Genomic DNA, 25,505 nt, shown 5'->3' on the forward strand with positions numbered 1-25,505 from the left:
AAAAATTAGAAGATCTAAGTACTGCATTAACTAGAAGATCTAATAAATGAAACACTTTATTATTGTTATTAAGAAGTGCATTATTTATTTTTCATTCTCAAGCTGAACAATAATGGCCGTTGCCTATAGCATCAACAAATTATAATAAAAATACAAACAATTGGAAACACAAATTGCAAAAAGACAAGGACAATTTTTTTTGTTTCTTTGTAATTATTTTTGAAATGTACAGAATTTTTTAAGCAAAACCTGCATCAATTTGTTTTTATAACTCATAATTCACTATTGTTTACTTTTTAATATATATATATATATATACACACACACACACATATGTATGTATGTGTGTGTGTGTGTGTGTTTTCAAACTGCATTAAATTCAACACCAAAAGTAAAAGTCACTGGTAACAGAGGTCAATTCAAAAGCCAATTTCCCAGACATATATTGTGCAGTCTTAAAAGATCATATTTGCATGACAAACTTTACCCCGGTATCACATTGCAGGAATGTCTAGAGATAATGAATATTCAAAACAATAGCTAGAAATCTGAAAAACGTCAGAGTTAGTTGACAGCTCCGGATCACGTGATCTCAGCATGCGGGCACACCCGGTTCACGATCGCACTACGGCGAAGGCTCGAGTTGAATATTAACGCGCGTCGCAACGTCACCATGGGCTACGTAATATTAATGAGCTACGCTTTCCTGTTGGGTAAGTCCTCGAGCGGGCTCTAATTAATATTCATGAGGCACGCCTACGTCATAGTACGATTCGATACCCGGTAAACAGGTGTAGTTTTTTTAATAATTCCAATCACATATCTCAAGCTAGCGATATTTAATCAATCCATAATGAATAATCGAACTCACACGTGACTATTTAACAGTTTGTCTGATCAAATCGAACATTAAATCAACACGTTACCTGTTCAGCAATCTTCTTGTATCTTTGAGTTGCTTGATCGATCAAATCCCGCACCATCCAACCGTCTTTACACGGGACGACAATCCTCGTTTCCCCGAAATTTACCGTCACTTTCATCTTAGCTGCGTCATCAAACGTTTAAATATCCTCAAGTTTTGTTTAAACCCTCAGAGTTTCTCTCCAAGCGAGCGCTGAAGAGACAACAGGTGTCATCGGTCAACTGTTACAGGTGATCTTCTTTCTCTTTAAAGTGCCAGAAAAGTCTCGAGTGAACTTATATTAAGCCCACGAAACGGAATTATCGTCCGGGATTCATACCAAACCGCACTTTGAACGGGATTGAACGGTCCTGGGCGACGGAGAAACGTCTCTCGATACTTTCTCCCCGAATTCGCGCCCGCTGAGCTCCAGAGTGAAACCGGAAGCGGTAAATAGTAAGTGAACAACTCTGACTGCTTTATGAAGCTAACTATGCAGGTTCGGTCCCCATAGAGAATCACTGCTTAGCTTGGCAGGGAATGAATACACGCTAAAAGCTGAGAATCTCACAAGAATATCCAGAAATATCAATATTAGCTATGAAGCTTTTTGATAGATAGATAGATAGATAGATAGATAGATAGATAGATTAACTGTAGCTTTTTTTTACAACAGTTGAAATTATTATTTGTGCAGACACGTGAAGAGTAAAATTAATTGAATGTATTAAATAAAATTGAATGCATTCGTTTTTTTTTAACCTTTATAAATATAGGCTCACTCAGATCCACTGTTTTAAATAATAAACAATTTTACAAAAGTGTAAGTTGGACCGCAGACTTCCTGTTTGAAACATTAGTTCACAGTCCTGAGGCTCTGCTTTTCAGCTACGTACATGACAATGGACTATTCTCAGAGGACTTCATTGTGTGTCCCTTTTGGCAAGCGTTTCATTTACCCGATTACACTGTCAACCTTCTTCTACACCCTTCCAGCCCTCCGATCACCCACATACAGGAAGGTAGTGATGCGACAGCTTTATTCATCCCGCAGTTTGAATAAATTCTAAATAGCATTCACGTGCTTTAATTAGTTCATATTAATTATGCACAAGCGGGCCTATTCTTTATAGCCACCTAGACTATACTTGCCCGGAATGCTTACAGTTTACTGTTCAGAGGCTTAGCGTCTACATGGTTTCTTTTATGCTTTTGAAAGAAGTCTCATTCAGTCGCAGAAACAGTGAAATATTCAGAAAGCATTATAATCTGGTGCTTGAGGGGAAGCATTTGTTATTATTATCAATGTTGAAAACAATTGCGCTGCTTAATATGTTTGTGGAGACATGCATTTCCCAAAAAACAAACTTTTTGGTAACAGTGTTTAAGTGTCACTTTTGATCGATTTAATGCATGCTTGCTCAGTAAACTGTTCTTGTAGTATATACACCAGTATTACAACAATACACTGGATAGTAAGCTGGCACTGCCCCTAAAGTCCTAGGCCATCCTATCATTATAACAGGAGATGCCAAACTGTGCCATCTGGAGGGGTGACTGTGCCAGCCAAAACCCAGGCTTGCCTCTTTCTGATATCCGATTTCCCATATATGCAATTTGAATGCTAGCATTACCATAACCATTTGGAGAAAGTTATGGTTCACCGTGTTCCTCTCCATAAAATATAATGGGAAAAATAAAGAGCAAAAGTGTTTTTGGGACATTCACTCATTCAGGAAGTGTAGATGGTCTCGCAGCACACGAAGTTTATGAGGCACGCATCTAAAGCGAGAATGACAGATGTGTCAAACATCAAAAATACTGCTTAGCCAGCACAGAGGAGTTAATGGAGCCGCTGTAGCTATCCGCTAACCATTATAACTATAAAACAGCGTGCCTCAAATGCTCAGAATTGTTTAAGCATGAGAGCGTTTAAAAAATCTCTAGGGTATCAAGCAATCGTTTAACATGATGGCTGCAATCAGCGGGAAGCGCTAACATAAATCAACTGTAAGTCCTAACATAAACAAACCTTTCACTGCCAATTAACTTTTCATTGTCTACAGCTATTGCTAGCTATTCGAGTGCTCTCATTTGTGTCATGTCATTTATTAGCATTCATTTTTCTCTTGTTTTCATTGCTGCAAGGTGTTTAAGCCGAAGTAAAGTAACATAATAAAAAATAAAAAGTGAAATGCGTGCGTGTACTTAGAAATGACCATCTGAAATATAATTTATTTAATTTATTTAAAAGGCAAATCAATCTGTTACCTTCTGGCGATGTGTGAAAAATTAATTATGAAGAGATAATGAGGGTCAGCCAACTTTTTGCAGCTCATCTCAAGTCAGTACTATGATTTAAATTTGGTAAAAACCAAAATTCAACCAGAATGTCAGTTTGAAGCTGCTCTTAGGCATCCGGGACTCCATCGAAAGAGCGGTAAGAGCTGTTTTCTCCAAATGAGGTACACTGGGAACAGAAGTGAATCCTCTCAGGGGTTCCTGGTCCGGCGGACTTTCTTCAAGGTGGCCATGCGCAATTATCCAGTGTGCCATGACGATTTTTAGAAAAAAAAAAGTGTTCTATTGCATCAACGATCATTAGAGAATAATCAAAAAGCTATGAAACAAAAAAAATGTCTTTATCGTTGTCAGTGTTGGAGTGCAAGACGGATGTCGTGTAGATAAATTAATGGGAGAAATTTAAAACGGCAGCTGATGGTCTTTCATTTTAAAAAGTCAGTCATTTGGTCTTTTTGTACTCTAACTGAACGGACTAAGTGGAAAATACCACCTGCCCCCGTGTCGTTCCAAACCCTTAAAAGCTTTGTTCGTCTTCAACAAATTAAGATATTTTGAAAGAAAACCAGAAGGCCAGCCGCTGTCCCATTGGCTGCCGTATAATAAACACTGACAAGGTCCAGAAAAGTATTAAACGCTCCATCTGCCATCAGTGGTTCAATAAAATGCGCCGTTCCAATTCAGCTGCGGTCAGATGAGATGTTTATAGCCTTAAAGTCAGTGCCGTTATTCTGTTGTTTTTTTATAACTTATGAAAAAGCGAACTATCGTGTCGTAGTGCACACTCTTCTATAGCACAATAGGGCGGCATAACTGTGTGTCAACTGAGAAACATTTGCATGAAGGTATGATATTCATTGTATTCAGGAGAAGAATCCTTTGTTCACAATTCATAGTCACAGCAAATGCATTCTAACTGTTGTTTCCGTAACCCAAAATGCCATATTGATTTCACCTTGTGTCATTTTGTATATGTTTAAATGACTGTGGTGGCTCATACCAACGTAGGCCAAACCAGTTAAGAACCACTGGTGTATTTCAGTGCAGCGATACTCTAATACGGCAACAATTTGGTGCCAGATTTGTTGAATAAAGTCATTATTTTAGTTCTATAGCTTTATAATGCTACGATTCAACCTCTAATGAAAGATGGAGTGCTCTGATAATGTCTTTTTTATACTATTCTAGACCCTGACAGTGTTACTGACCTAAATGAATATAGCTAAATATTAGCTTTATCATTGGCGAACCATCATTTTAAGTGTTATTTGGCTTAAACTAACACAAAATGGACGATCCCCAAACCTTATGGCAAAACTCAGATGTTCATGCGAGGCAAAAAATGGACAACATTTCTGAAACATAGTTGTAAGCCGACACCGCATTCCATATCTATCAACATCAGCTGAATCTCTGCATGGTGGTGATGGCGTCATAGTGTGGGAATGTGTTTCTGACTCTTGCTGGCTTGCTCTTCTCCAGCACCGCCATGAAGGAAAATCTCCCATCATGCATCTGAGTGGAGTAAGCAAGTCAATGATTTATAACACTTCGGACTGCAACAAAATGAAACAAATGGCACGCAAAGGTCCAATCAGAAGCAGTCAAGATGCTCCTGAAACATTCCCAGAAGTTCTGTTGAGGCTAAAATTCCAACAAAGTGATATGAGAAACCGCTATCAAATTTCAGAAGGGTGTAGAAGTTGAAGTGGAATTAAATTTCACACAGCAGACACAGGTGTTTGAAAACATCATTGAATTATTTAGTAGAAAAGAAGCATTATTTCTCCTTACGCTTCCCTTAATGTTATGGAATTTTTTTATTAAAATCCAAAAATGCAACAAAAGATCAAAACAACAAGGAAGCTAATATTTTCCGTGACGCTGTTGTGGGGGAGTAATATCATTTTACCACTCTCATTTTGTGTGGCGGCAAAGTATTCATTTCACGCTTATAACCCCGGTCTGTAGTGTTTTAATTGATTGGGCTTGATTAAATGGCTTATTGAGATTGCACTGGCGAGTGTGAAAGTAGTAAAGCACTGCTCTGCAGCTGCTAGACAGTAAGCATCATTTCTGTGAGTTCAGGGAGAGGGCAACAGAAAGAATGAGACTCCGTTTTGGTTGAAGAAAAGCTGTTTATCTTTTCCCTATTGTGAAATAACGTGCTGAGAAGGGATAGAGGCCTACATAGCTTGTTCAAACAAATGATCATATTATGCTGTTCATCAAACCAGTCTTCAGTGCTTTAGATACATGGTTTGCTTGCAATAAGAGGGATTATTACGGTCTGTGTTCAGAGAAAAAAAAAAAAATATATATATATATATATATATATATATATATATATATTATTTGTTTATTTATTTGTATTGTGGTCTGTGTTCAGAAAAAATTTGTAAAAAATAATTAAGTTATTTTTTTAATGTTATTTACTGTGTTTAATGTTTTTATTTTAGCAAAATATAGTAATGCCAGATCATTAGTTCGATAAATTCTCATGTATACTTATCATACAAAAAAAGATGTGAACTCATATTAATTTTTTTAATAAAAATATAAAGATAAAAAAATATAAATTACAAAATGTTAGAACCAAAATTCAGAACAGAATTCTGAATTTATGTCTCACAATTATATGAGATATTGCAATCTGAACAGATACCTGTACAAAATTTCAAAAATAAAGGTCAGCAACCATTTTTTGTATTATTCTTTGGCAGAAGCAATCATTCATAATGAACGGCAAGGTATAAACATTGATATGGAAAGACTGAAGTGTTTTTATCTCGTAAAACAGTCCAATAATCCTTATTTACAACTTCAAAATAGTTTTACATACTATATTGTGCAAATATATTAAGTATGATTTGCTAGTGTACTTCAAACATAAGCAAACAAAGTGTATTGTAGTTTTGAAGGATCACGTATCAAAAGTACCTTTGTTATATAGGGAGCACCCTCGTTCTCTAGTACTTCCTGTTGTGGGTGGAACTGTGCGGTTTATTCTCCTTGAGCCCATTGAAGCAAAGGGAACAGATCGGTTTAACACACTGCATGTCTGTTTATAGAAAAACCAGCTTCCTTTTATTTTATCTCATGACGAAGAGGTTTTGACTGGATGTGACTTCGCCCACAATGCAGTTCTGCTCTCCTTATCTAACCAACAAGAGAGATTGTTCAGAAGTACGAGACATGAAATGCAAGGCCTGTTTTGAACTTCCCAGGTCGGTGCTACCAAATCATGACGTGCCGAAGTACAAGATGTACGTTTGTTTATCATGTAAATTCTTCACGCATGATTGCGCTCCACATTCCTTGCATTAGTATGCACGCTTTGCGCTCGCTGTGGGTGTATTTAATTGCATCTAGCGTGTGTCGGAGAACGCTTGAGCACAAACAAACAAACCTGATTGCATTTTCGGAGGTTACCCAAAGCCTTTTCTCGGAAGATCTTTGACGTTGCCTTGGCTCTTATTCAATCATTCTCATCAGTCTCTCCTCCACATCTGCCCAGTATCCTCCATTTAATCCATCACCGGCCCCTACAGACGCCGAGCACTTTGCCCGAGCAGAAGACGTATTGTTTGAGAGGAATATGCTCATTACGCACAGTTATGGCAGGCCGGGGTTGGATGTGTCAGGATATGACAGGCTTGGGCAAACAGACGGGATTGTGTCATCTGTTTTCATTGCCTAATCTGGGCTTCGGTGGGTACCAAGCGATGTTTTAACAATCTTAAATCAATTTCCACCTCATAACCAAACAACAGACGGGGTTCCCAGATCTGTTTGCCTCGAACCAACCACGTCTGGAAAGAAAACAGCTTAGCCTAGGGGGGGGCAGCAGAAATGGGATATGAAGATAAAGATATGTTAGAACTCCCTTGTTTTTCAACTTGCAAGAGAAAAATGTGAGACTACTTGAATTTAATATACATTATAAATATATATATTGATCACTATTTTAGTAATCTATGTTTAGTGTTTTTGTTGTTTAGTAAAACGAATTAAATGAAGTATGTGCATTACTTTTTGAAAGGTACGGTTTTGAAAGTTTTTTTTTTAAAGAATTCTCCTCTGCTCATGAAGCCCGCATTTATTTGATGCAAAATACAGCAAAAGCAGCACTATTGCGAAATAATTGTACTATTTATAATAACTGCTTTGAATATAATTTAAAGTGCAGTTTGTTTCTGTGATCGAAGCTGAATTGTTTCGCATCATTAGTCTAGTCATATCATCCTCAGAAATAATTCTAATATTATGTTCTAATATTCTAATATAATATAATTCTAATATAAAAACACTATTATTATTAGAGTAGAATTTCTTCAGATTTTTTTGTGAATAGATGAAAGTAAACGTCTTTTATATTGCCTACTTCTAATATTTTAGTGAATCCTGGCTAAATATTGAATAGAATGTATCTAGTAAGTAAAGAAAATAAAAATAATGTGTATATATATATATATATATATATATATATATATATATATATATATATATATATATATGTGTGTGTGTGTGTGTGTGTGTGTGTGTGTGTGTGTGTGTGTATGTGTGTTTGTATACAGTAATATTGTGTTAATATTACATTTTTATTTATATTTACTGTATATTTTATCTTTTTGGTAATGGATATATATCAAAACACATCAGTTGTATCAGCTGTTTAAAAAATGATTCTAATATAATGGCTTTGTGATTAAGAAACCTTTACTTTTATCAGGTTATCTATATAAGATTCTCTTTCATGAGATATCGAAAAACTGAGAAAAGTGTTTTGTTTTTAAAGGTCCATTGTGGGCTCTCAGGGGAACCCAAGTGGTCAACTATGACAGTGATCTGTTCCTTTAATCGCTAACTCACGAACAAAGCAGTCTTTAAGCAATGAAAACAGCCTTCAACCATGTCTAATAACAGCCAGCACAAAGCTCCTCTCTGTTCACGACTGATTAAAGTCAAAAAGAGATTGGTTAGGTGCGGAGGTGCATTTTGGGTTATATGTAGGCCTACTCTTTTGACCCTTGACTGTAAGAGCAATTACGGCAGCACTTTCATTACTTTAATAGCCAAATACATCATCCTTGATTACTTCTGCCTTTATTAGAAACAAAAGTCCATTGACAACATTACAACCAGTTGAGAAATGCGGTAACACTTATTTCGATTGTTCACTTTAGACTTTCTACTAACAGTACATGCATTTCCAACTACATGTCAACTAGGAGTCATTAGAGTATTAGTAGACTCTCTGCTTAATATATTATAACACCTTATTTGAGAAATGTTGCAAGAATATATTAACCTGAATCTAACCCAACCCTAACCGTCTGCTCTGATAGTTAGGATGTAGTTGCAAATCAGTGAGAATTAGTTGACATGCAGTTATGTATGTAGTTACTGATAGTTAGTACAATGTCTAAAGTGCACTATCAAAATAAAGTGCAACCGAAATTGCAAGTTTAGTCAAGAAAAATATGTTTCAGTGGTATTTCAGGTTTCAGTAATTTTAAGTCATGCAAACCCTGATAAAAGCTAAAACTAGGCTTTGTAAAATACCTTTGAGAGACAAAAATTGAAGTTAGTTTAAATACAAATTAAGTGAATTAGTTTAATTGCCTTTATAATCATTAATTCTGTCTTTGCAAGGCCACAAATAATAAGCATTTAAACGTTGGTTTTCTTTTACATAATTTCCTACGGGTCGCATGCTAAAAATGTTTTCAATTTGGCGTGTTAAAAATAAAAAAAGAAAATAACCTGAAATCTTCACACGTTGACAGGCGCTAAGACAGAAACGCTAGCATTAGCTCCGACTTACACCTGTGCCTAATGGATCAAATTAGCGGATTGTCACAAATCTTTCCCACCTCACCGGCGTCTCGCTCGCGCTGCAATTTCCACTACATTTGGGGAGCCGCTTAATTAAAGTTCATTATGGCATGCTAACACTTAGCAAAGAGGGAGCGAATCCTGTGATGAAAAACTACGGCAATTCCGACATTCCTAATTTCCCGACTAATTGCTGCAAATGTCTAACAGCGATTTGGGCAATTATGAGGTACATTTCGAACAAAAGCAAACAGGGTGGAGGTAATATCGCTAATAACAGGAATTGGCTTGGTGAGGTTGTGATGAACTTAAATTGAGGAGGGAACGCGCTTGTGGAGCCGAGGGAACAGCTGGCTGGCGTGAAAACTCGCTGGTTTAATATGACTGAATGGCACTGTTCATTTATCACAATGAAAAACCCTGTTGGACTTTGCAATACATGCTCACCACGTTCGCTGACATCGCTACGTTAATACATTCTTCAGCTTTTGGGAGCCAGCTGGATGCTTAACACTGTCATAGTGGCTTACTTTATTCATTTACCACACCTCACAGAATTACACTAATGCTGGATTTCTATTTTAATGGCTTTTGGAACCGTTTGGATGGTTCATTTAGTTGTACTTGTTCTACAAGTCTCAAAAATACTCAAACTAAGCATTTTAGTAGCTATGGTTTTTCTGTAGCAACCGTAGTTTAAGCATGGTATTTGTGGTAAAACTGTGCTTCATTGATATGTCAAAAAGCACGGTTACTACACTAACTATACAATAAAATCATGGTTCATTTTCATTTTCAAGGGACGTTCTGAAATGATTATTCCAAAACCTTTTTTTGGTAAACTTTCCCATTATGTCCCCATTAATATCAGTTTTGGATAATGCAAATTGAAAAGCCGCAATGAAACTAGTGCATTGACAAACAGATCTGGTCTGTCAGTGAGATACTTCATCTCATCACGCTCATGATAGGTCAGGCATAATTAACCCATTTACTCGATGGATCAGTGATTACCGTCAAAACAATTAAGCTCAGATTAAAGAATGAACCCTTTCAGAGTGAAAAGGAAAATACCTACTGAGCTCTGAATTACACTGGTTTATGAAAGTGAAGAATATGCTGATGATCAAAGTTACTCATTACTCGTAAGTTACTCATTTACTGCTTTATATTTCAATTTTATATCTATCTATCTATCTATCTATCTATCTATCTGTCTATCTATCTATCTATCAATACTGTACTGTAAAGTTTTGATAACTTATTTCAGTTAAAGAAACCTATTGCCTAAATTCCTTTATAAAAAGCAACAGTTATTGTAAACGTATTTGACTTTACTAAAAGAATACTATCTGAAAATGCAATTAAAGGGGTCATATGATGTTGCTAAAAATAACATTATCTTGTGTATCTAGAGTAATGCAATGTGTTTATGTGGTTTAAGTTTCAAAAAACACATTATTTTCCACATACTGTACATTATTGTTTCTTCTCTAAGCCCCACCTTCCGGGTCGATTTGTACAAAGCTCATCATTCTAAAAAAGCGAGGTGTGCTCTGATTGGCCAGCTATCCAGCGTTACGCCCCTTATCGTAACATAATGCATTACAAACGAGGCTTTTGTTGCATCCAGTGGAGACATAATTACTGATTATCATAATACTGCAGATAATTTTTTTAATAAAAGAAGTAACTTACTTAAAGGTTGTAAGTCAGAAGCGCCAGACAGTCAGTGTACGTGCTGTTCCTGGTTGCCACAGTAACGGTAATAAGCTAAGGAATTCCTTTAAAGTACTTTTTTTGAGTACGAGAAAACCTGTCATGTCCGGATTTCAGCGCTGAAGTTAAATACTTTGTGTTAAATAATAAAATAATCTGTTAAAACGTGCGCTCTTATCATTCTGTGGAAAAAATCCTGTGAACTTCTGTTTATGCAGATGTGTGCTCATCACAGCTTTTCAACGCAGCTGCTTGAGTCACTTCATGTCATCTTCTTACTCATTACTATGACAGGTCCTTTACTGCAAAAAGACCCTCACTGCGACGTAATGAAAATACGACATCATGAGTTTTTTAAAACAATTTTCATAGGTTTAATGTTATATTGTTGGCACGGAAAATATTAAAGCAGCAGCTGTATCCCTTCTAGCCTTAACCACAAATCTTAATATAAATATACTTACATAATCTTAATATACTTAAACTTAATATGATGTGTTCCGCGATTTGACATAAAAGCTGATGTTTATTCAATTTCATTTCGTGCTTTATTTAAATATGAAAAGACGTCGGTTCACGTGTTGGAAATGAGGCAACACAGTGATCCGTCATGACACATTAAAGAGCCACAAAACTGTATTTATAGTTTGAATTACTTTAACAATAACATAATGTAAAAGCTGAGAGTCCTGAGGCAACGTTTAATATCAGAAGTAACCTGATCTGTCGATGTGTTGTCAGTTTTCTTTTTTGCTCAGCTATGTATTTTTCACCGCGTGAGAACACGTGTGAAGTGTGAGAACTGCATTGTTTGCAGGTCATGGCAACAGTAACTAAGGAGGGCAGGTCTTTGCGAACGATCAGTTGCCCCGTGGCCTCTGTGCACAGCCAGCATGGGCTGTAAATGCCCTGAACACATCTCAATATTTGTGTTGAACTTTTCTGGGACAGTGCTGTAAATGCAACTTAACCACTGATTTATAGCTGTGTCCTCTTTTGGTAGCACAAAGAAAGTAGTTTCACTTTTACAGCACATGGCAGCAGCAACACTACAGCTAGAATAATAGCTCCGCCTTCTCTCTTTGAGCTGTGTTATGAAAACACGCCCCCACTATGTGATGTCACAAAGTGGGGGGCTTGTTTAAACTGGCCGTTTTGGGGGGGTTGGGGGTGGACAAGTCATAATTTTATATAAAATACCTTTGCGACTTTAGGGATCTTATTTATGAACTAACAGCTTGTAACACTCCAAAGAGAAAGGGACATTTTATACCGCATCACATGACCCCTTTAAAAGCCACTCAATTATTTTATATTACTGATACTTAAACTGCAAATGCCACTTAATTTAATAACATTGACTTTTCTCTTTTACCTACTAGCAAGCTAATTGGCTAGCTTGCTGCTTAGCAGGCTAAACACACATGTGCTAATACAATAACAGATTAGCCTACTGCTGTATCAACAAGTACCTACTTTTAAACTTCCTGTGTCTATTTTTCTCTTTGAAATGAATCGGTGGATGTATTTATATAACTTTGGATAAAAGTGTATGCTAAATAAATAAATGTTCATGTAAATGTCTATATGAACCATGCCACACTAGCCTTTAGAGTCTTTTAATGGCTCCCAGTGATTTCCTATATGACCCCAGAATCAGGAAAAAGACAAAAGAGAACGTGAACCATTTCATAGATATAAAATACCTTTATGAGATATAACAGCTGTAAATAATGTGAGTGTATAATGATTTTATCATTCATGCCACAAACTTGGCAAATATCAACAGACAGACTTACAAGGAATCGTAAAGGCGTTATATTTATGATGCTAAGCTTCTTAAACTGACAAAATTTCTCAGCGCTCCCACACAAGTTCCTCTGCTCTCAGACACATCAAAAGACAAGTTGTATTGACAGAGATTATGAGACTGACATGTTTCGTCTTTTTGTTTCAACAGTCGGATCACATCCCTGATCTAGGAGCCCCTAGCATGGCACGAACTCTAGCCTCTGTCTTTGAAGTGCCGGCTAAGATGACCCCAAACGTGCTGAGCGTTCAAAGCAATGGTATGGAAGACTTCGGTTGATTTCTAAAGGGAAAGGAAGAAAAGGAGTATAAGAGTCTCGAGAGAGATGAGAAGGAAAGAGAGGAAAAAGGGTTCAAAGAAGGAAAGAGAGAGTCACTGTGAACGAAAGAGCAAAGGATGAAGGAAAATCGTAAGGCCTGCTTTGGTTGATGTTGTTCAATTGACTCCAGATAAAAGGAGCCGAGAGCTGCTCCTAACATGAGATTCCTTTTCAATTGTTCTATTTAAATTAGTTCCACAGTTTCCGATTATGACGCATATTGCAAGTGTTTTGAGGTATATTATTCGGGGGAAAACAAATTTGTTCAGGTACGAGGGTAAGCTTTGAGAGAAATTGAAACGGTAGCGTAGACATTATATTCTGCATGAAGAAAATGATGTCCAGGTTTTTGCATTTTTCTATTATTTTTTATGACACTTACACATTTGCACATCGTGCTTCTGGACTTTTCTTAATTCCCTTCATCCCATCAATATTCACTCTCCTTGCATTTCCATTAATGCAATTTTTTAGTTCTTTCATTAATATTATTATGTTGCGTGGAGATTTTCTAAATATATATTTTAATGAACATGCATGTAAAATATATAAATATATTTTAGTGCTTAATCACGATTAATCACATACAAAATAAAAATAATGTGTGTGTGTTCTGTGTATATTTATGACAATAGAATATTGTATATATATTATATATAATATTGCATATAAGTAATTGTATATTGTAGTGTATATTTTGAAAATATTAATATCTATATTTATATTCATAATAAATTCATAAGGAAATATTATCATCTGAATCATTTGACAGCACTATTTATACTGACTGTAATATGTGCATTTATTGTAGAATTTAGCATTTATTTTAATAATGTACTGTATTTTTGCATTTATTTATTTAGCATTTCACAAAATTATAAAAACAGTAATCCCTAATTTTCTTTATCTTCATATTCTTTCAATCTCTTTTTATTACAGACTTCAGCTATTTGTTTACAGATGACCAGTCTGAAATCTCTTTTTTAGCGTGTTTTGAGCTATAAGATAATTCATAATACTTTTTTTTTCTGATTAATGATTTACATGTAATTGTGACTTTTTGACATTTTGGTCTTTTTTAATCGAAGAGTTGTACTTGTTTGTCTCGTACGATGGGGAAGTTTCCGAAATCAGCATCTAGTGAATCGATTTGCCATAAAGGGACTTTGAGTGTGATCAAAGTGTGTGTGCAAATCTCATTACACTCAAAGGAAAGGCAAAATAACTCCCTTTTAGGTTCGCTCTGCCTCGTAGAACAGTAGAAAGCAAGATAAAAGCAGGCTAGACGGGATCATTCAGATGTATTATGAAATAATCTCTTTATCATAAAGCAGAAATAATTCTGGGCAGAAATAACCTTTTCTTTTGTCTCAGTTTGAATTGTTTTCGGTTCTTTCCAAACCGCAGCTAAGACAAAGTAGCTCATTTTCTCGGCCAGGGAAAGTCTGTTTTGCCTTCTGTATCCCATTCCCCAACAACAGATCAATTAGAATTGAGTTGCAGTAAGCGGGATGTATTGATCTGTGATCATAATTTCCATAAATGCCATGAGTCCAGAGGCACAATTGATCCAAGCCAGACTCGGGCCATTTTGTCTATATATGAGCATTATTTGCATCATAATGGGAGTCACCATGGTTGTAGACTGAAGAAAAAATTTCACATGAAGATCAAGAAGATGCCAAGCGAGGCCTCTGTATTATCTAGATGGCTTCTCAGCTTCATTTAGAGAATAAACAGGGATTAAACAGAGACTTTTAAATGTCTTAATCCTTTGAATTTAACTTCTTTTTAACTCTTCTTCAATCCTGTATTTATTCATAATAATTGCACTGCGTTTCATTGTTGGAACAATGAAAAGCTCTTCTAATTTTCACTTCCTACCGTTTTTACTGTACGCCTTCCAATGAAATTGATCAATAACTCTCAAATGCAATGCGTTTTGAGCGTATGATTAGAAAATGTACTTAAATGTCAAGATCTTTTGGAAGAAATTTTTGAAAAGTGTCATCAGGATGTTGTCGTGGTCGCTAGGGTGTTGCTATGCAGTTGCTAGGGCATTCTGAGTGGTTTCTAGATTGTTCGCTCGCTGCGGTCACTTATTTAATGTAGATTTTGCACGGTTTGGTCTGCTATGTAAAAATCTCAAGTCTGATTGCTTAATATAGCACATATTAATAGATTATGCTGTACGTATTCAGGGTGTTTATGTTGTAAGAAATTGGCTTAAAAGCATCTTAAAGATAAAGGTTTTAAATGGAGAGATACGCGCGTTGTAAAATCATTAGGCTATTTTAAACACTCTCCGTTGTTGTTGCACTGATTAATATTAATCGTGACCCCGCTTCAACATCTACAAAGGAAATCAATAAATACAGTTTCACACAGCGCTGGTGTGTGAAAACACAAACTCTAAAGGTCAGCAGCCAGTCACTCGATGGCTGGGAAGCTAAAATCTCACTTCAAGGCATCAGAGCAAACAGCATATTATTGTCAGAGATCCGTCATTTTCCAGCCCAGAAGGAAACTGTGGGATTGGCTCTGAAGACAGCCTTGGCTTTAGCTACACAGTGCCACCTACAGCTACGAAACTGGTCACTTGTCACACTGTTAACTTAATTAAATACACATTTTTATTTATTGTTGGTCTTTTGGTCGATATGTTCAGGGGGAAATGCAAAGAGAGATAGTAGTACAAAGAGTAGATAGGATTATTATTTCATTTATTTAGATTTGTTTTATTTTATTTTAATTTTTTTGCATAAGTTTTAAAAGATTAAAGCTTGGAACTTGTGAATGAAACTTGCAGTTTAAATTAAAATTCTGTCATTAATGTCCTTCCAAACCTGTAAGACCTTCATTCATCTTCATAACACGAATAAAGATATTTTTATTGTAATTTGATAGCTCTCTGACCTTTCCAAGACAGCAAGGATACTACCCCGAGGTCCAGAAACGTAGTAATGCAGTGCCATCAGAGGTTAAACCCCAATTCTTTAAACGCTGATCATTGCATCACTGTAGCTGCCGTTAGAAGAACAGAAGGGCTGGTGCATCTAGCCTGAGAAATAAGCTTTTTTATAATGCTATTTGAGCAAAATAAACAACATTATGATACAGATATTGTTATGCCTGAGAGGCATTTCAAAGATGGCCGCCATGTTATAGAACTTGCCTTAAAGGGACATTGTTATTTTTTTCTTGAACTATGTCTATGTGTGTAACCTCTTTAGATTTTAAATAAATAATTAAAAGGCAATTAGACAGCCAGAAACACTTCCAATACTAACCCAATACACTTTGATAATGATTCATATCTTAAAGATGTTGGGCGGGTTTCTCATGGCGATGCATTCAAGTTGAGCTCAAGCTCCTCCGCAAGATGCAGATTTTTAACCATTAAAGTGCACATTGAATCTTAAAGGTACAAGATGCGTTTCCCTAACCCCTAAAATAGTACTATATATGTTTTACTCAACAATCACCCCTAATTATTTGTGAGATCTGTGCCTAGTTAACGACTGTTTTCCCTAGTCTTTTCCTAATTTGACAAGGATAAACTGCCCTCTTCTGTCCCCTGCTGTGTTGTTCTGTGGGGATAAAGAACCAAACACTCAAACTCATTAACCAGATTGTTTATATGGCGTCGCCTCCTGAGTTTTACACGGCGTCGCATACTGTATGCAACGTAGTGTTTCTCAGTAGTACAGCCGGACTTCCACATGTCAGATATGGTCACCCAGACCACAGGAATTGCTTTAAATAAAAAAACTACATTTCCATTTTGCTACCGAAGCCCGGTGTTGGTTTATCAAAGAGGAAGTTATTATGAGATTTAACAAAGCAAATGCAGATAAAGCAGAGAATATGTGTGCATCCCGGGGGGGGTTCAATTACTGCAAAATCGCACGATCAGACATGATGGATAACTGGCAGCAACTAAATGTGTTTGGAGTGCAACTTCACAAACAGTAATGCAGTGAAATGAGGGAATGTGTAATTGCTTTTGTGTATAAATGCATCTCAGTGTGCATATACAGTATGTGGATGCACATGAGAGCTGTTTTCGGACTCAAAATTACCAAATTACCGTCAGACATTATTTCTTTCGCTGTCACTAAGCATTAGTCCATTTTTCCATCTCTACGGCATTACCTTGATTGAAAAATGGTAATGAAGATGCATAATGAAGAGAGCTAATATCCTGCGGTCAATAAGACAACCTAATAAAGTTGGTAGACATCCATTTATGCCCCGTGGCACCAGGCAGCTGAAGTTTATTATCGGACAGATGACTGAATTACCTGCTCAAAACAAGGTAAATGTCTTCGGATGAAAGCGGTGACTAGTATCTCAAAAGGGATTATTAGGGATAATTGTTTGTTAGCAAACATCACTGCCGCTCATACTTGGTAAGGTTCAGTCATTTACGGTTGTCCACGCAATTTTTGAATTACGTTTGTTTTAATAATGCAGAGTTATATAGTTTTTGTGCATATAAAGTGTAACACAGCTCCGGACGGATGGAAACATCCTACAAAGTTTTAAATCTGAAAGTGCATTATTAACGTCTCTCAGAAGAAAGAGTTGACTCTGAATTATTGAAACGAGTTGTTTTTAAGTCAAGGTGCCACTTTTTGAGTGTTAAAAGCTCACATACGCTGCTTTAAATTGCCCCTACTATGGAATATCAAAGGTTCTTACTTTGGTTTTGGGAGTCAATAACAGGTTCATATTTATTTTTAACTTATTTGCTCAATGACTCCCAAACGATTCTTTTGTCCAAAGTCTCCAAAAGCGGCAAAGACTGAATTTGCATTCTTATTCATTTTAATTCAGCTAAAAGATGAACTAGCGGGCTGGCAATATGCTAATGTTGCTTGGGACTCATTTTAATGATTCAGAGTCGACTCTTTCTTTTTAGAGACTTTATACGCGGTGCACTTTCGTATTCAAAACTTTGCGGGATGTTTTCATTCCCTTAGATCTGTGTTACACACTGCACCAAAGGTCAGTTTCAAAAATCCATAATAAGGGCACTTTAAATGAACTCGACCAATCACCGAAGGGGGTATAAAAATGAATCGTTAAACGAATCGCTTGGGAGTCGTAGAACAAATAAGGTAAAAAATAAATGCATGTGGTTTTTGACCTTGCACGCTTGTCAACCTGTTGTTGGGCACTCCCAAAACCAAAATATGAACATTTTATAACCCATAATAGGAGCACCTTTAATGTAATTTCATATGGATACTAAAACGGGTCGTCTCGTCGCTGACCCTTAAACTATAAACGCATCATGGCGGTTAGTTTTGCACAGGTAAACACCACTTGATTTTAATTAAAATGCTGATAACATTGCTGTTTTTATTCTTTTTAGATTAGAATGTGTTTCATTATATCAGATTGTGCACAGTGCAGTCGGTCCGTATAGAAAGATGCATCTGCGCGTGGAATATCCTGTGGAGACGCCGTGTGATGCATGTCTTCAATAACAGCACTTTTCTAATCTGCTGGAAAGGAACGCTGATGGTTTGTGAATCAAAGCCCCTCTTTTATTACTCCATCTGTTTCCTCTGGATACGGCCGGCATTGGGTTTTCTTGGTTGTAATGCCACATTTGATTTCATCTTGTTTTCCTTTTAGTCACACTCCTCCCTTAATGTCAGGTTTATTTTTTGTCTAACAACACTTCCCACAGGAAAGAAAAATCACAAATGGGAACTCTAACATCTCGGTTGTTTCTCCTAGATGGCAATGAGATTACATGGACAGCAAATGAAGACTGAAGTACTAAAAATTCTTCTCCCAAGAAACCAAGAAGAAAGTCATTTCACGTGTGAGCTTGAAAAATGTCTCAAACTGTGTTGAGATTGTTTTAAGATGTCTGCGTGATTTTCAGCCGAGCAAAAGTCGTTCTGTGTTTTTGATTTTCATCAAATTGCATTGTCATGATGCTCGGTGACGTTATCACATACTGGTCATAAAATGAAAGTAATGATACATCTGTATCTTGTCATATTGGTACTACTTTTTTTGCACCATTTTGTAATCTTAAACTCATTCTTTTTGCTTTGTGCTAAGATCAATAATATCAATAATAACATGTTTTCTATATAATATCTATAATTAGTAATATTTCTTTGTTGAATTTTTTTTTTAATATATATGCACAGTTCCTACAGCTGACCAATTAATTAATTACAGCTATTTATGATTACCGAATGAAAGATTCTTGAAATTAAATAATAATTTATAAAATAATTTTATTTATAATTCATTCAAAAATGTATTATTAATGAGTTAATTGTTATTTAGTTTCATGTAATTTATGCAATATGTATAGAATAATTTATGGATACTTATTGTATACAATACAAAATTTATTTGTAAAGCACAATTAAAGTAAACTAAAATTGACCAAAGGAACAAAATTAAACTCTTAGATAAAATTAGAGGAATAAAACAAGATTATCAAATTTAAACACAACAACAAACGGAATCAAAATTTAACCAATAGGTGTTACCAAAAGCTCAAGTGAATATATATGACTTTAAAGCATAAATAAAGTGACTAGTCTAATAATTGCATTTTAAATAATCAACATTTTTATGCATATTTTTATACATTCAAAATTAAAAAATTTTATCAGAATTTTTTTAATCAGAAATTCTCATTAGACTTCACGTCACATCAAAAATATAAAATTTCATTATACTTTCTATGTGGGAATCCAATAGCAACATCTGAAATCAATGATTATGATTGAATTTGAACATTTCTCATCAAATACCTTCATGATCAAATAATCTGAACCGCTATCAGGCTTCATTTTACTTTTACTGTACGCCATCGATTTCCTCACTTTCGCGTGTCTTCGAGTTTTTGGAGTAACATCTGAGACAAATACGATACTTGAAAGAAGCGACCGAAGAGCGTCTCCCGAGGTACGAAAGAGCAACCAGCCCAGAGAAGCTCATGTAGAGCAGGTGTCTTCAAGCACCTCATTCCCACAGAACGCGCCTCGGCGTCCAGATCCGGTTATCTGGAGGACAAATCCAGCTGCACCTCGGAAATATTTGACGAGCTCAGAGGAGCCCGTGATCATGTGACTCTCCGAGCGCTCAGGCTCTGAAACAACAAAGCACGGGTTAAACAAAGACAAGCGCTAGCAGATGTGTTGGAGCAGCGGGCTCCGGATCAGTCAACAGACACGTAAAGCCGGCCGATTCGCTTCTCGAGGTAAAACATTTGTCATCCGCATCCACTCAGAGCCAAGCTTCTGGCAAAGCGTCTTTATCGTTTCTTACCACGTTGCTGCCGCGCAAAAAAACACGAAACTGAAAACATCTTGCAGCTCGTAGGCCCGTGTGAAAGGAGGAGTCGCGAATGAGATCTTTTTAATATCTCAGTTGTTTCTCCTGAACAAATAAGACATCAGATGGAGACTTTTGCTTAAAGGAGTCGTTTCAACAAAGACATTTCAGCAGAAAGCTGATACTGACTGCAAATGAAGGCGATTAAACGTGTTTTCCTCTAGGGGTCACAGCAAAAAAGTCCAAATGTAGATCGGACTGATGCTGTTAGTATAAAGTGCATATGCAACCCAGGACCACAAAACCGGTCATAAGTGTCCATTTTAGAAATGTGAGATATATACATAATCTGAAAGCTGAATAAATCTAGGTTTCTAATAATGTATGGTTTGTTAGGATTTTACTGTAATTGGCAGATTGGAGATTTCAAGTCCTTAGCGATGCATATTACTAATATAAAAAATATTTTTCATATATTTGTGGTAGGAAATGTGCTAAATATCTTCATGGAACATGATCTTTACTTGATATCCTAATGATTTTTGGCATGAAAGAAAAATGTATAATTTTGACCCATGAGTACCTATGAGTCACATACTCTAAATATTTTTCTGTTTTGTACAAGAAAAAATTATAGCTCATGTCTGGAATGGCGTGCTTGCATACAGTATGTCTATATATATATATATATATATATATATATATATATATATATATATATATATATATATATATATGTATATGTTAACATATATATATATATATATATATATATATATATATATATATATATATATATATATCTGAATATGACTCAAGAGTGTTTCCTTTATTTCATCTCAGGAATAAATATGCATATACTGTACATAACGTATAAAACATATCGGTTTTGTCTACGACGTGGTCAGTCATGCGAAAAAAGATTTATACAGAGCTTAAAATGGTATATTAGCATGCAGCTCTTACTGCCATGTTCAGAGATAGCTGAAATAATAACAGTAGTATGCTGTTCTGAATTCAGGCGTTGGTATGAAGGGCCCGGCTTCTAAATGACACCTGATTACAGCTGGCTCTGCCCTCTAGTGGTGTGAGACTCTCTGTATGGGCCTACGACAGGCTCCGAGCTCATTTAGCATGTTTCATAATGAGCAGCTGCTGCCTGTCTGTGTCTGCGGGGACTAGAGGGGTCACGGATACCTGCTTCCTGCGGTCCCCAGCAGATGGCCCTTGCTTTCTGGCACCGGAGTCACAGACGCCACCGGTCCCTTTCAGGTCCCCCGGGCCAAATTAGAGGCCATTAATAGAGTTACTCAGAACAGCATAATAGGGTTGATAGGCAGCTCCAGCTGATCTGAGACCTGTCCTCTCACAGCTTCCTTTCGTGTCGGAGCGTTTAGCACAGCGTGTCGTAAAATTCTGCGAAAGACTAACACAACACGCCGCCTGATAAACACGCTTTACGCTCGCGAAGGGAATCGGCGGTGCGTTTTGTGGGATGAAGTGCGAAAGAATCCATTGCTACCCAAAACGGCGCGTTTGTGTGGTGTGGCGGTGTAAATGATCAAAAGCAGAACTGAGTCGAGCTGTTTTCCGTTGTTTTTTTTTCTACCAGCGTTCGGTCTCGCTTCTTATTGCGCTTGATTATTTGATTATTTGAAAATATGCAAACAGCAAAATGTCGAAAGGAACGTTAAAAGCAGAGCTATAGGCAAATTACGAAATCCCTTTTTTACAATTATTTCCAATATTGTTTGCGTAAATATAACTGACTTGTATTATTAAGTCAAGTGTAAAGGAAACATTTTTAAGAATAACGACGGGTGATGCATACTGTGTAAATAGAATTATTTAAAAAATATTTTCAACAATGTCTACATTGTATGAATCTCATTTCTTAATGCAACCATTTTTAATGACGATGACTAGTAACGCTGCCCAGATATTTCAAAAAAAGACTTGGGGTGAATAAATTTGGACGTTTGTTGTACAGTTGTTTGTTGTACATTTTACGCTTGATCCGGTGTTAATCTTAATGTACCGTATTGATCGCTTGTCATTTGAAGGCTACTACCGCTTCCAGGCCCACTGATATGATAAACAAGGCCTGCTTGTTCGTTAAAGAGTCGGGTTTGGCTAATGTTTGAAGTACATTTAGCAGTCTTTGTTTGTGTTTTTTAACAGCTAGACCGCTGTAGACGGAGACGATCAGGTGTGTGAGAGACCAGCTGCACCACGAAGAAGAGCAGAAGTCTGGATACTGATGGTATCGCTCCACTTTTACATGCATCCAGATATATTTGGAAGGGTATAAGCTATTTCTGTGCAGCTTGAGAATGTCGTTTCTGTCTTTTCCTTTTTTGATTCCACATTGGACGATGAGGCTACTGTTTGGCCGGTTTTTGTCCGTGAACGGCTGTCGGGGGAGGATGAGCCTCTACTGCAGTCTACTCAGGTGTCTTCAAAAGATGCAGGTGACATCAGAAATCGTCATTTTACAGACCGCAACATTTTGTATGTCGACTATTAAATGCACTTTTTTTAAGCACAATTCACTGTTGTGAATTTTTGAAAATGAGCTTTCGTGCATTAAAAGCTCACAAACTCTGCCGTGAAATGCGGAAAAGGTTCGGAAAAATGTATAATTGACTGAATCGTTTGGGAGTTGTTGAAAAAGTAAGGTATAAATAAATGCATGTTATAAGTGTTTTTTGATCTTGCACGCTTGTCAACCTGCAATTTGGTCCCAAAACCAAAATACTATCTTTTCATAACCAACAATAGAGGCGCTTTAAGCAACTCAAAAACATGACATTTCAACTTAAAATAATTTTAGATACAAAGATCAGAAGAATAGCTTTTTATTTTGAAATTGAAATTATTTTTGTAACCGTATAAATGGTCAGTTTTGGTCAATCTGGTGCATCCTTGCTGAATAAAAGCATTCATTTCTGAAATCTGCTGAATATGCTGAATCATCAGGGTAATGCAATTTACTTGAAAATATGGCAAGTCTAAAATGGGAGCTCTTTGTAACAGTCAAACTTATTATATTGAATACTTTTGCATGCCATTATCAATGAAACTTTGTTTTATCAAAGGTGGCAGAAACAGCCTGCGTTTCCTCGTGAATGACAATAAAAGTTGTTTTATCTAAGTGGGTGTGTTTCTTTGGGCTTTGATGCTTGCAGTTAGTTGGTTAAAGCTGCTTGTTTCTGTTCAGGGGATCCCGTTTGCAGTAAATGACCCTTCATCTTTTAAAAGGGCTGAAGCAGCACCGTTTACCGGTTTGGAGAACGGTAGCAATTTGCCGTTCATGGTTTTTCAGTGCTGTGCTATATGCTTTGCTAAATGTCAATGAGATAATTATGTTTAATAATCGATTCACTTTCTTTAAAAAAAAAGTCCTGAATAAAATAACAGGGATCACAACATTTCTTAAGCCTCAAATCAGCATATTAGTTTCTTGAGGGTCATGTGACACTGAGTAAAGATGTTAAAAATTCAGCTTTGATCACAAAAATTTTTATATATATAATTTTTATTTACTTTTTAATTTTATTTAATTTTATTTAATTTTATTTAATTTTATTTAATTTTATTTTATTTAATTTTAATTTATTTATTTTATTTTATTTTATTTTATGTTTTGGACAGTTTGACCTCTGAATTAAAGATTTGAAATTGCTTCTAAAATATTTATGTTCTAAGCTTTGTTATTTTTGCTCTTAATAGAGAACATGGACCAGTAAGACTGATACACAGACCCTTGCATACAAATCCAATTTGATATTTTGGTGACTGAGTTTTATGGTCCATATCTTGCATTTGAAACAGACTGCATCCGTACACAGGGCTCACGGGAACAGGAAGACAAATAGATGTAATTAAAATAGCCATAAAGGCAATAGAAAGCTTTATTAATATGAAGTGGGGCATAGAAGTATAATGGTGTGTTTGCAGGCGGCTGATGTCGTGTTATTTGTGTGTGTTTTACAAACACATCCATTGACTCACAGTGACCTAGTAATGAGTAATAAACCACATGTTTTATGGTGCTGCCTTCCAAATGCCCAGAACGAGATGCTGGCGATGGTAAAAGAGGGAACGCTCATGTGGAAATTATTATAATTCAGGGCAGTTATGATATAAATAAAATCATGCATCACTTTTTCCCAAGACCAGGTGAAATCAAATCACAAAAAAATCTGTGTGCAAAATAAATGTTTTAAGCTTAACAATAAATTAAACTGAAGTTGCCGTATGGATGGATGGATGGATGGATGGATGGATGGATGGATGGATGGATAAAAAGATAAAAAATTTGATAAAAAATTTGATAGAAAATTTGATAGAAAATTTGATAGAAAATTTGATAGAAAATTTGATAGAAAATTTTATAAATTTTATACAAAATTTTAGAAAAGAATTTATAAAAAAATTATAAAAATGTAAGTGTCTGCAAACAAAAATAGAGACATTTATGCTATTAAAAAATAATAAATGCAAAAAAAAAAAATCTTGGAATAAGAAAAATAAAAAAAGTCAAAACCTCTTTATATATTTAAGATTTTATTTTTGAATATTTGTATGTTGTAACAATATCTCGAATATGTTTTTACTTTTTTAATAGCAAACATAATGTATCTGTAATATATAGAACATTTTTTTTAAAAAGCCATTATTTTTCATAGAATTTCTTGAATATGTGTGTCTGTAAATGCTGTTCGTTCTACATGCACACTGTCTTAATTTCCTTCCTGCGATGTGTTTCTGAGAAGCAAAGCAGTTCGGTTATTGCACTCCGCGCATGACCCCGTTGCTCTAGTATTTGAATGAGGAAGGTAGACCGACTCAGATAAAGATGACTAAAGGCCTCCTGTCACGAAGCGAGACGGACCCCGTCAGAGCTCATAATTAACCCCCTTAATGAAGACCCCCATCAACAATGAAATGTTCGTAATGGAGGAGGAGATTTAATTACCTTTCTTTTGCAGCCCGAGTTCCAGACACTCAGGAAACAATTAAGTTCCTGTTAGTCTGTGTAATGGCCCAGAGTCTGGGCTTCACTGACCTGCTCTATTAATAACACATACATGTCTTCAGATCACAGACTTCACTTCAGTGTATTCAGGAAACGATGGGCCAATTGTCTCAGTAAAATGAATGGACACGGAGGTCATTTCTGCAGCTAATTCTGCACTCATTACCAGTTTAAGAGTTATTTATGCTTATAACATTTTAATGTTAGTACTGTATGGACAAATCTTTATATTTAGCCATTCGGGTTGCGACGTTAC

The 25,505-nt window shown here is 36.1% G+C and overlaps 1 protein-coding gene and 1 long non-coding RNA gene across 4 annotated transcripts in view; one reads left to right on the plus strand and one right to left on the minus strand.

The window, feature by feature from the left end:
* The window catches only part of pard3ba (par-3 family cell polarity regulator beta a), a 131,602-nt gene extending 130,272 nt beyond the window's left edge, over window positions 1-1,330 (minus strand). For both annotated transcript variants that reach the window (XM_043240448.1, XM_043240440.1), the window contains exon 1: window positions 927-1,330. In XM_043240448.1, coding sequence (XP_043096383.1) covers window positions 927-1,043 — 117 coding nt within the window. In that variant the 5' untranslated portion in view covers window positions 1,044-1,330. The remainder of the gene's footprint in view (window positions 1-926) is intronic.
* On the plus strand, window positions 1,226-23,225 carry LOC122346140. Of its 2 annotated transcripts, XR_006251100.1 has the most exons (4): window positions 1,226-1,360; window positions 12,723-12,831; window positions 22,390-22,471; window positions 22,589-23,225. It is a non-coding gene; the product is annotated as an uncharacterized LOC122346140 (long non-coding RNA). The 2 variants fall into 2 exon arrangements; XR_006251098.1 differs by lacking the exons at window positions 22,390-22,471; window positions 22,589-23,225 and adding an exon at window positions 18,643-18,957.
* Window positions 23,226-25,505: the final 2,280 nt, after the last annotated feature.

Source organism: Puntigrus tetrazona, chromosome 1 (assembly GCF_018831695.1).
Source record: "Puntigrus tetrazona isolate hp1 chromosome 1, ASM1883169v1, whole genome shotgun sequence".
Taxonomy (NCBI): Eukaryota; Metazoa; Chordata; class Actinopteri; order Cypriniformes; family Cyprinidae; genus Puntigrus; species Puntigrus tetrazona.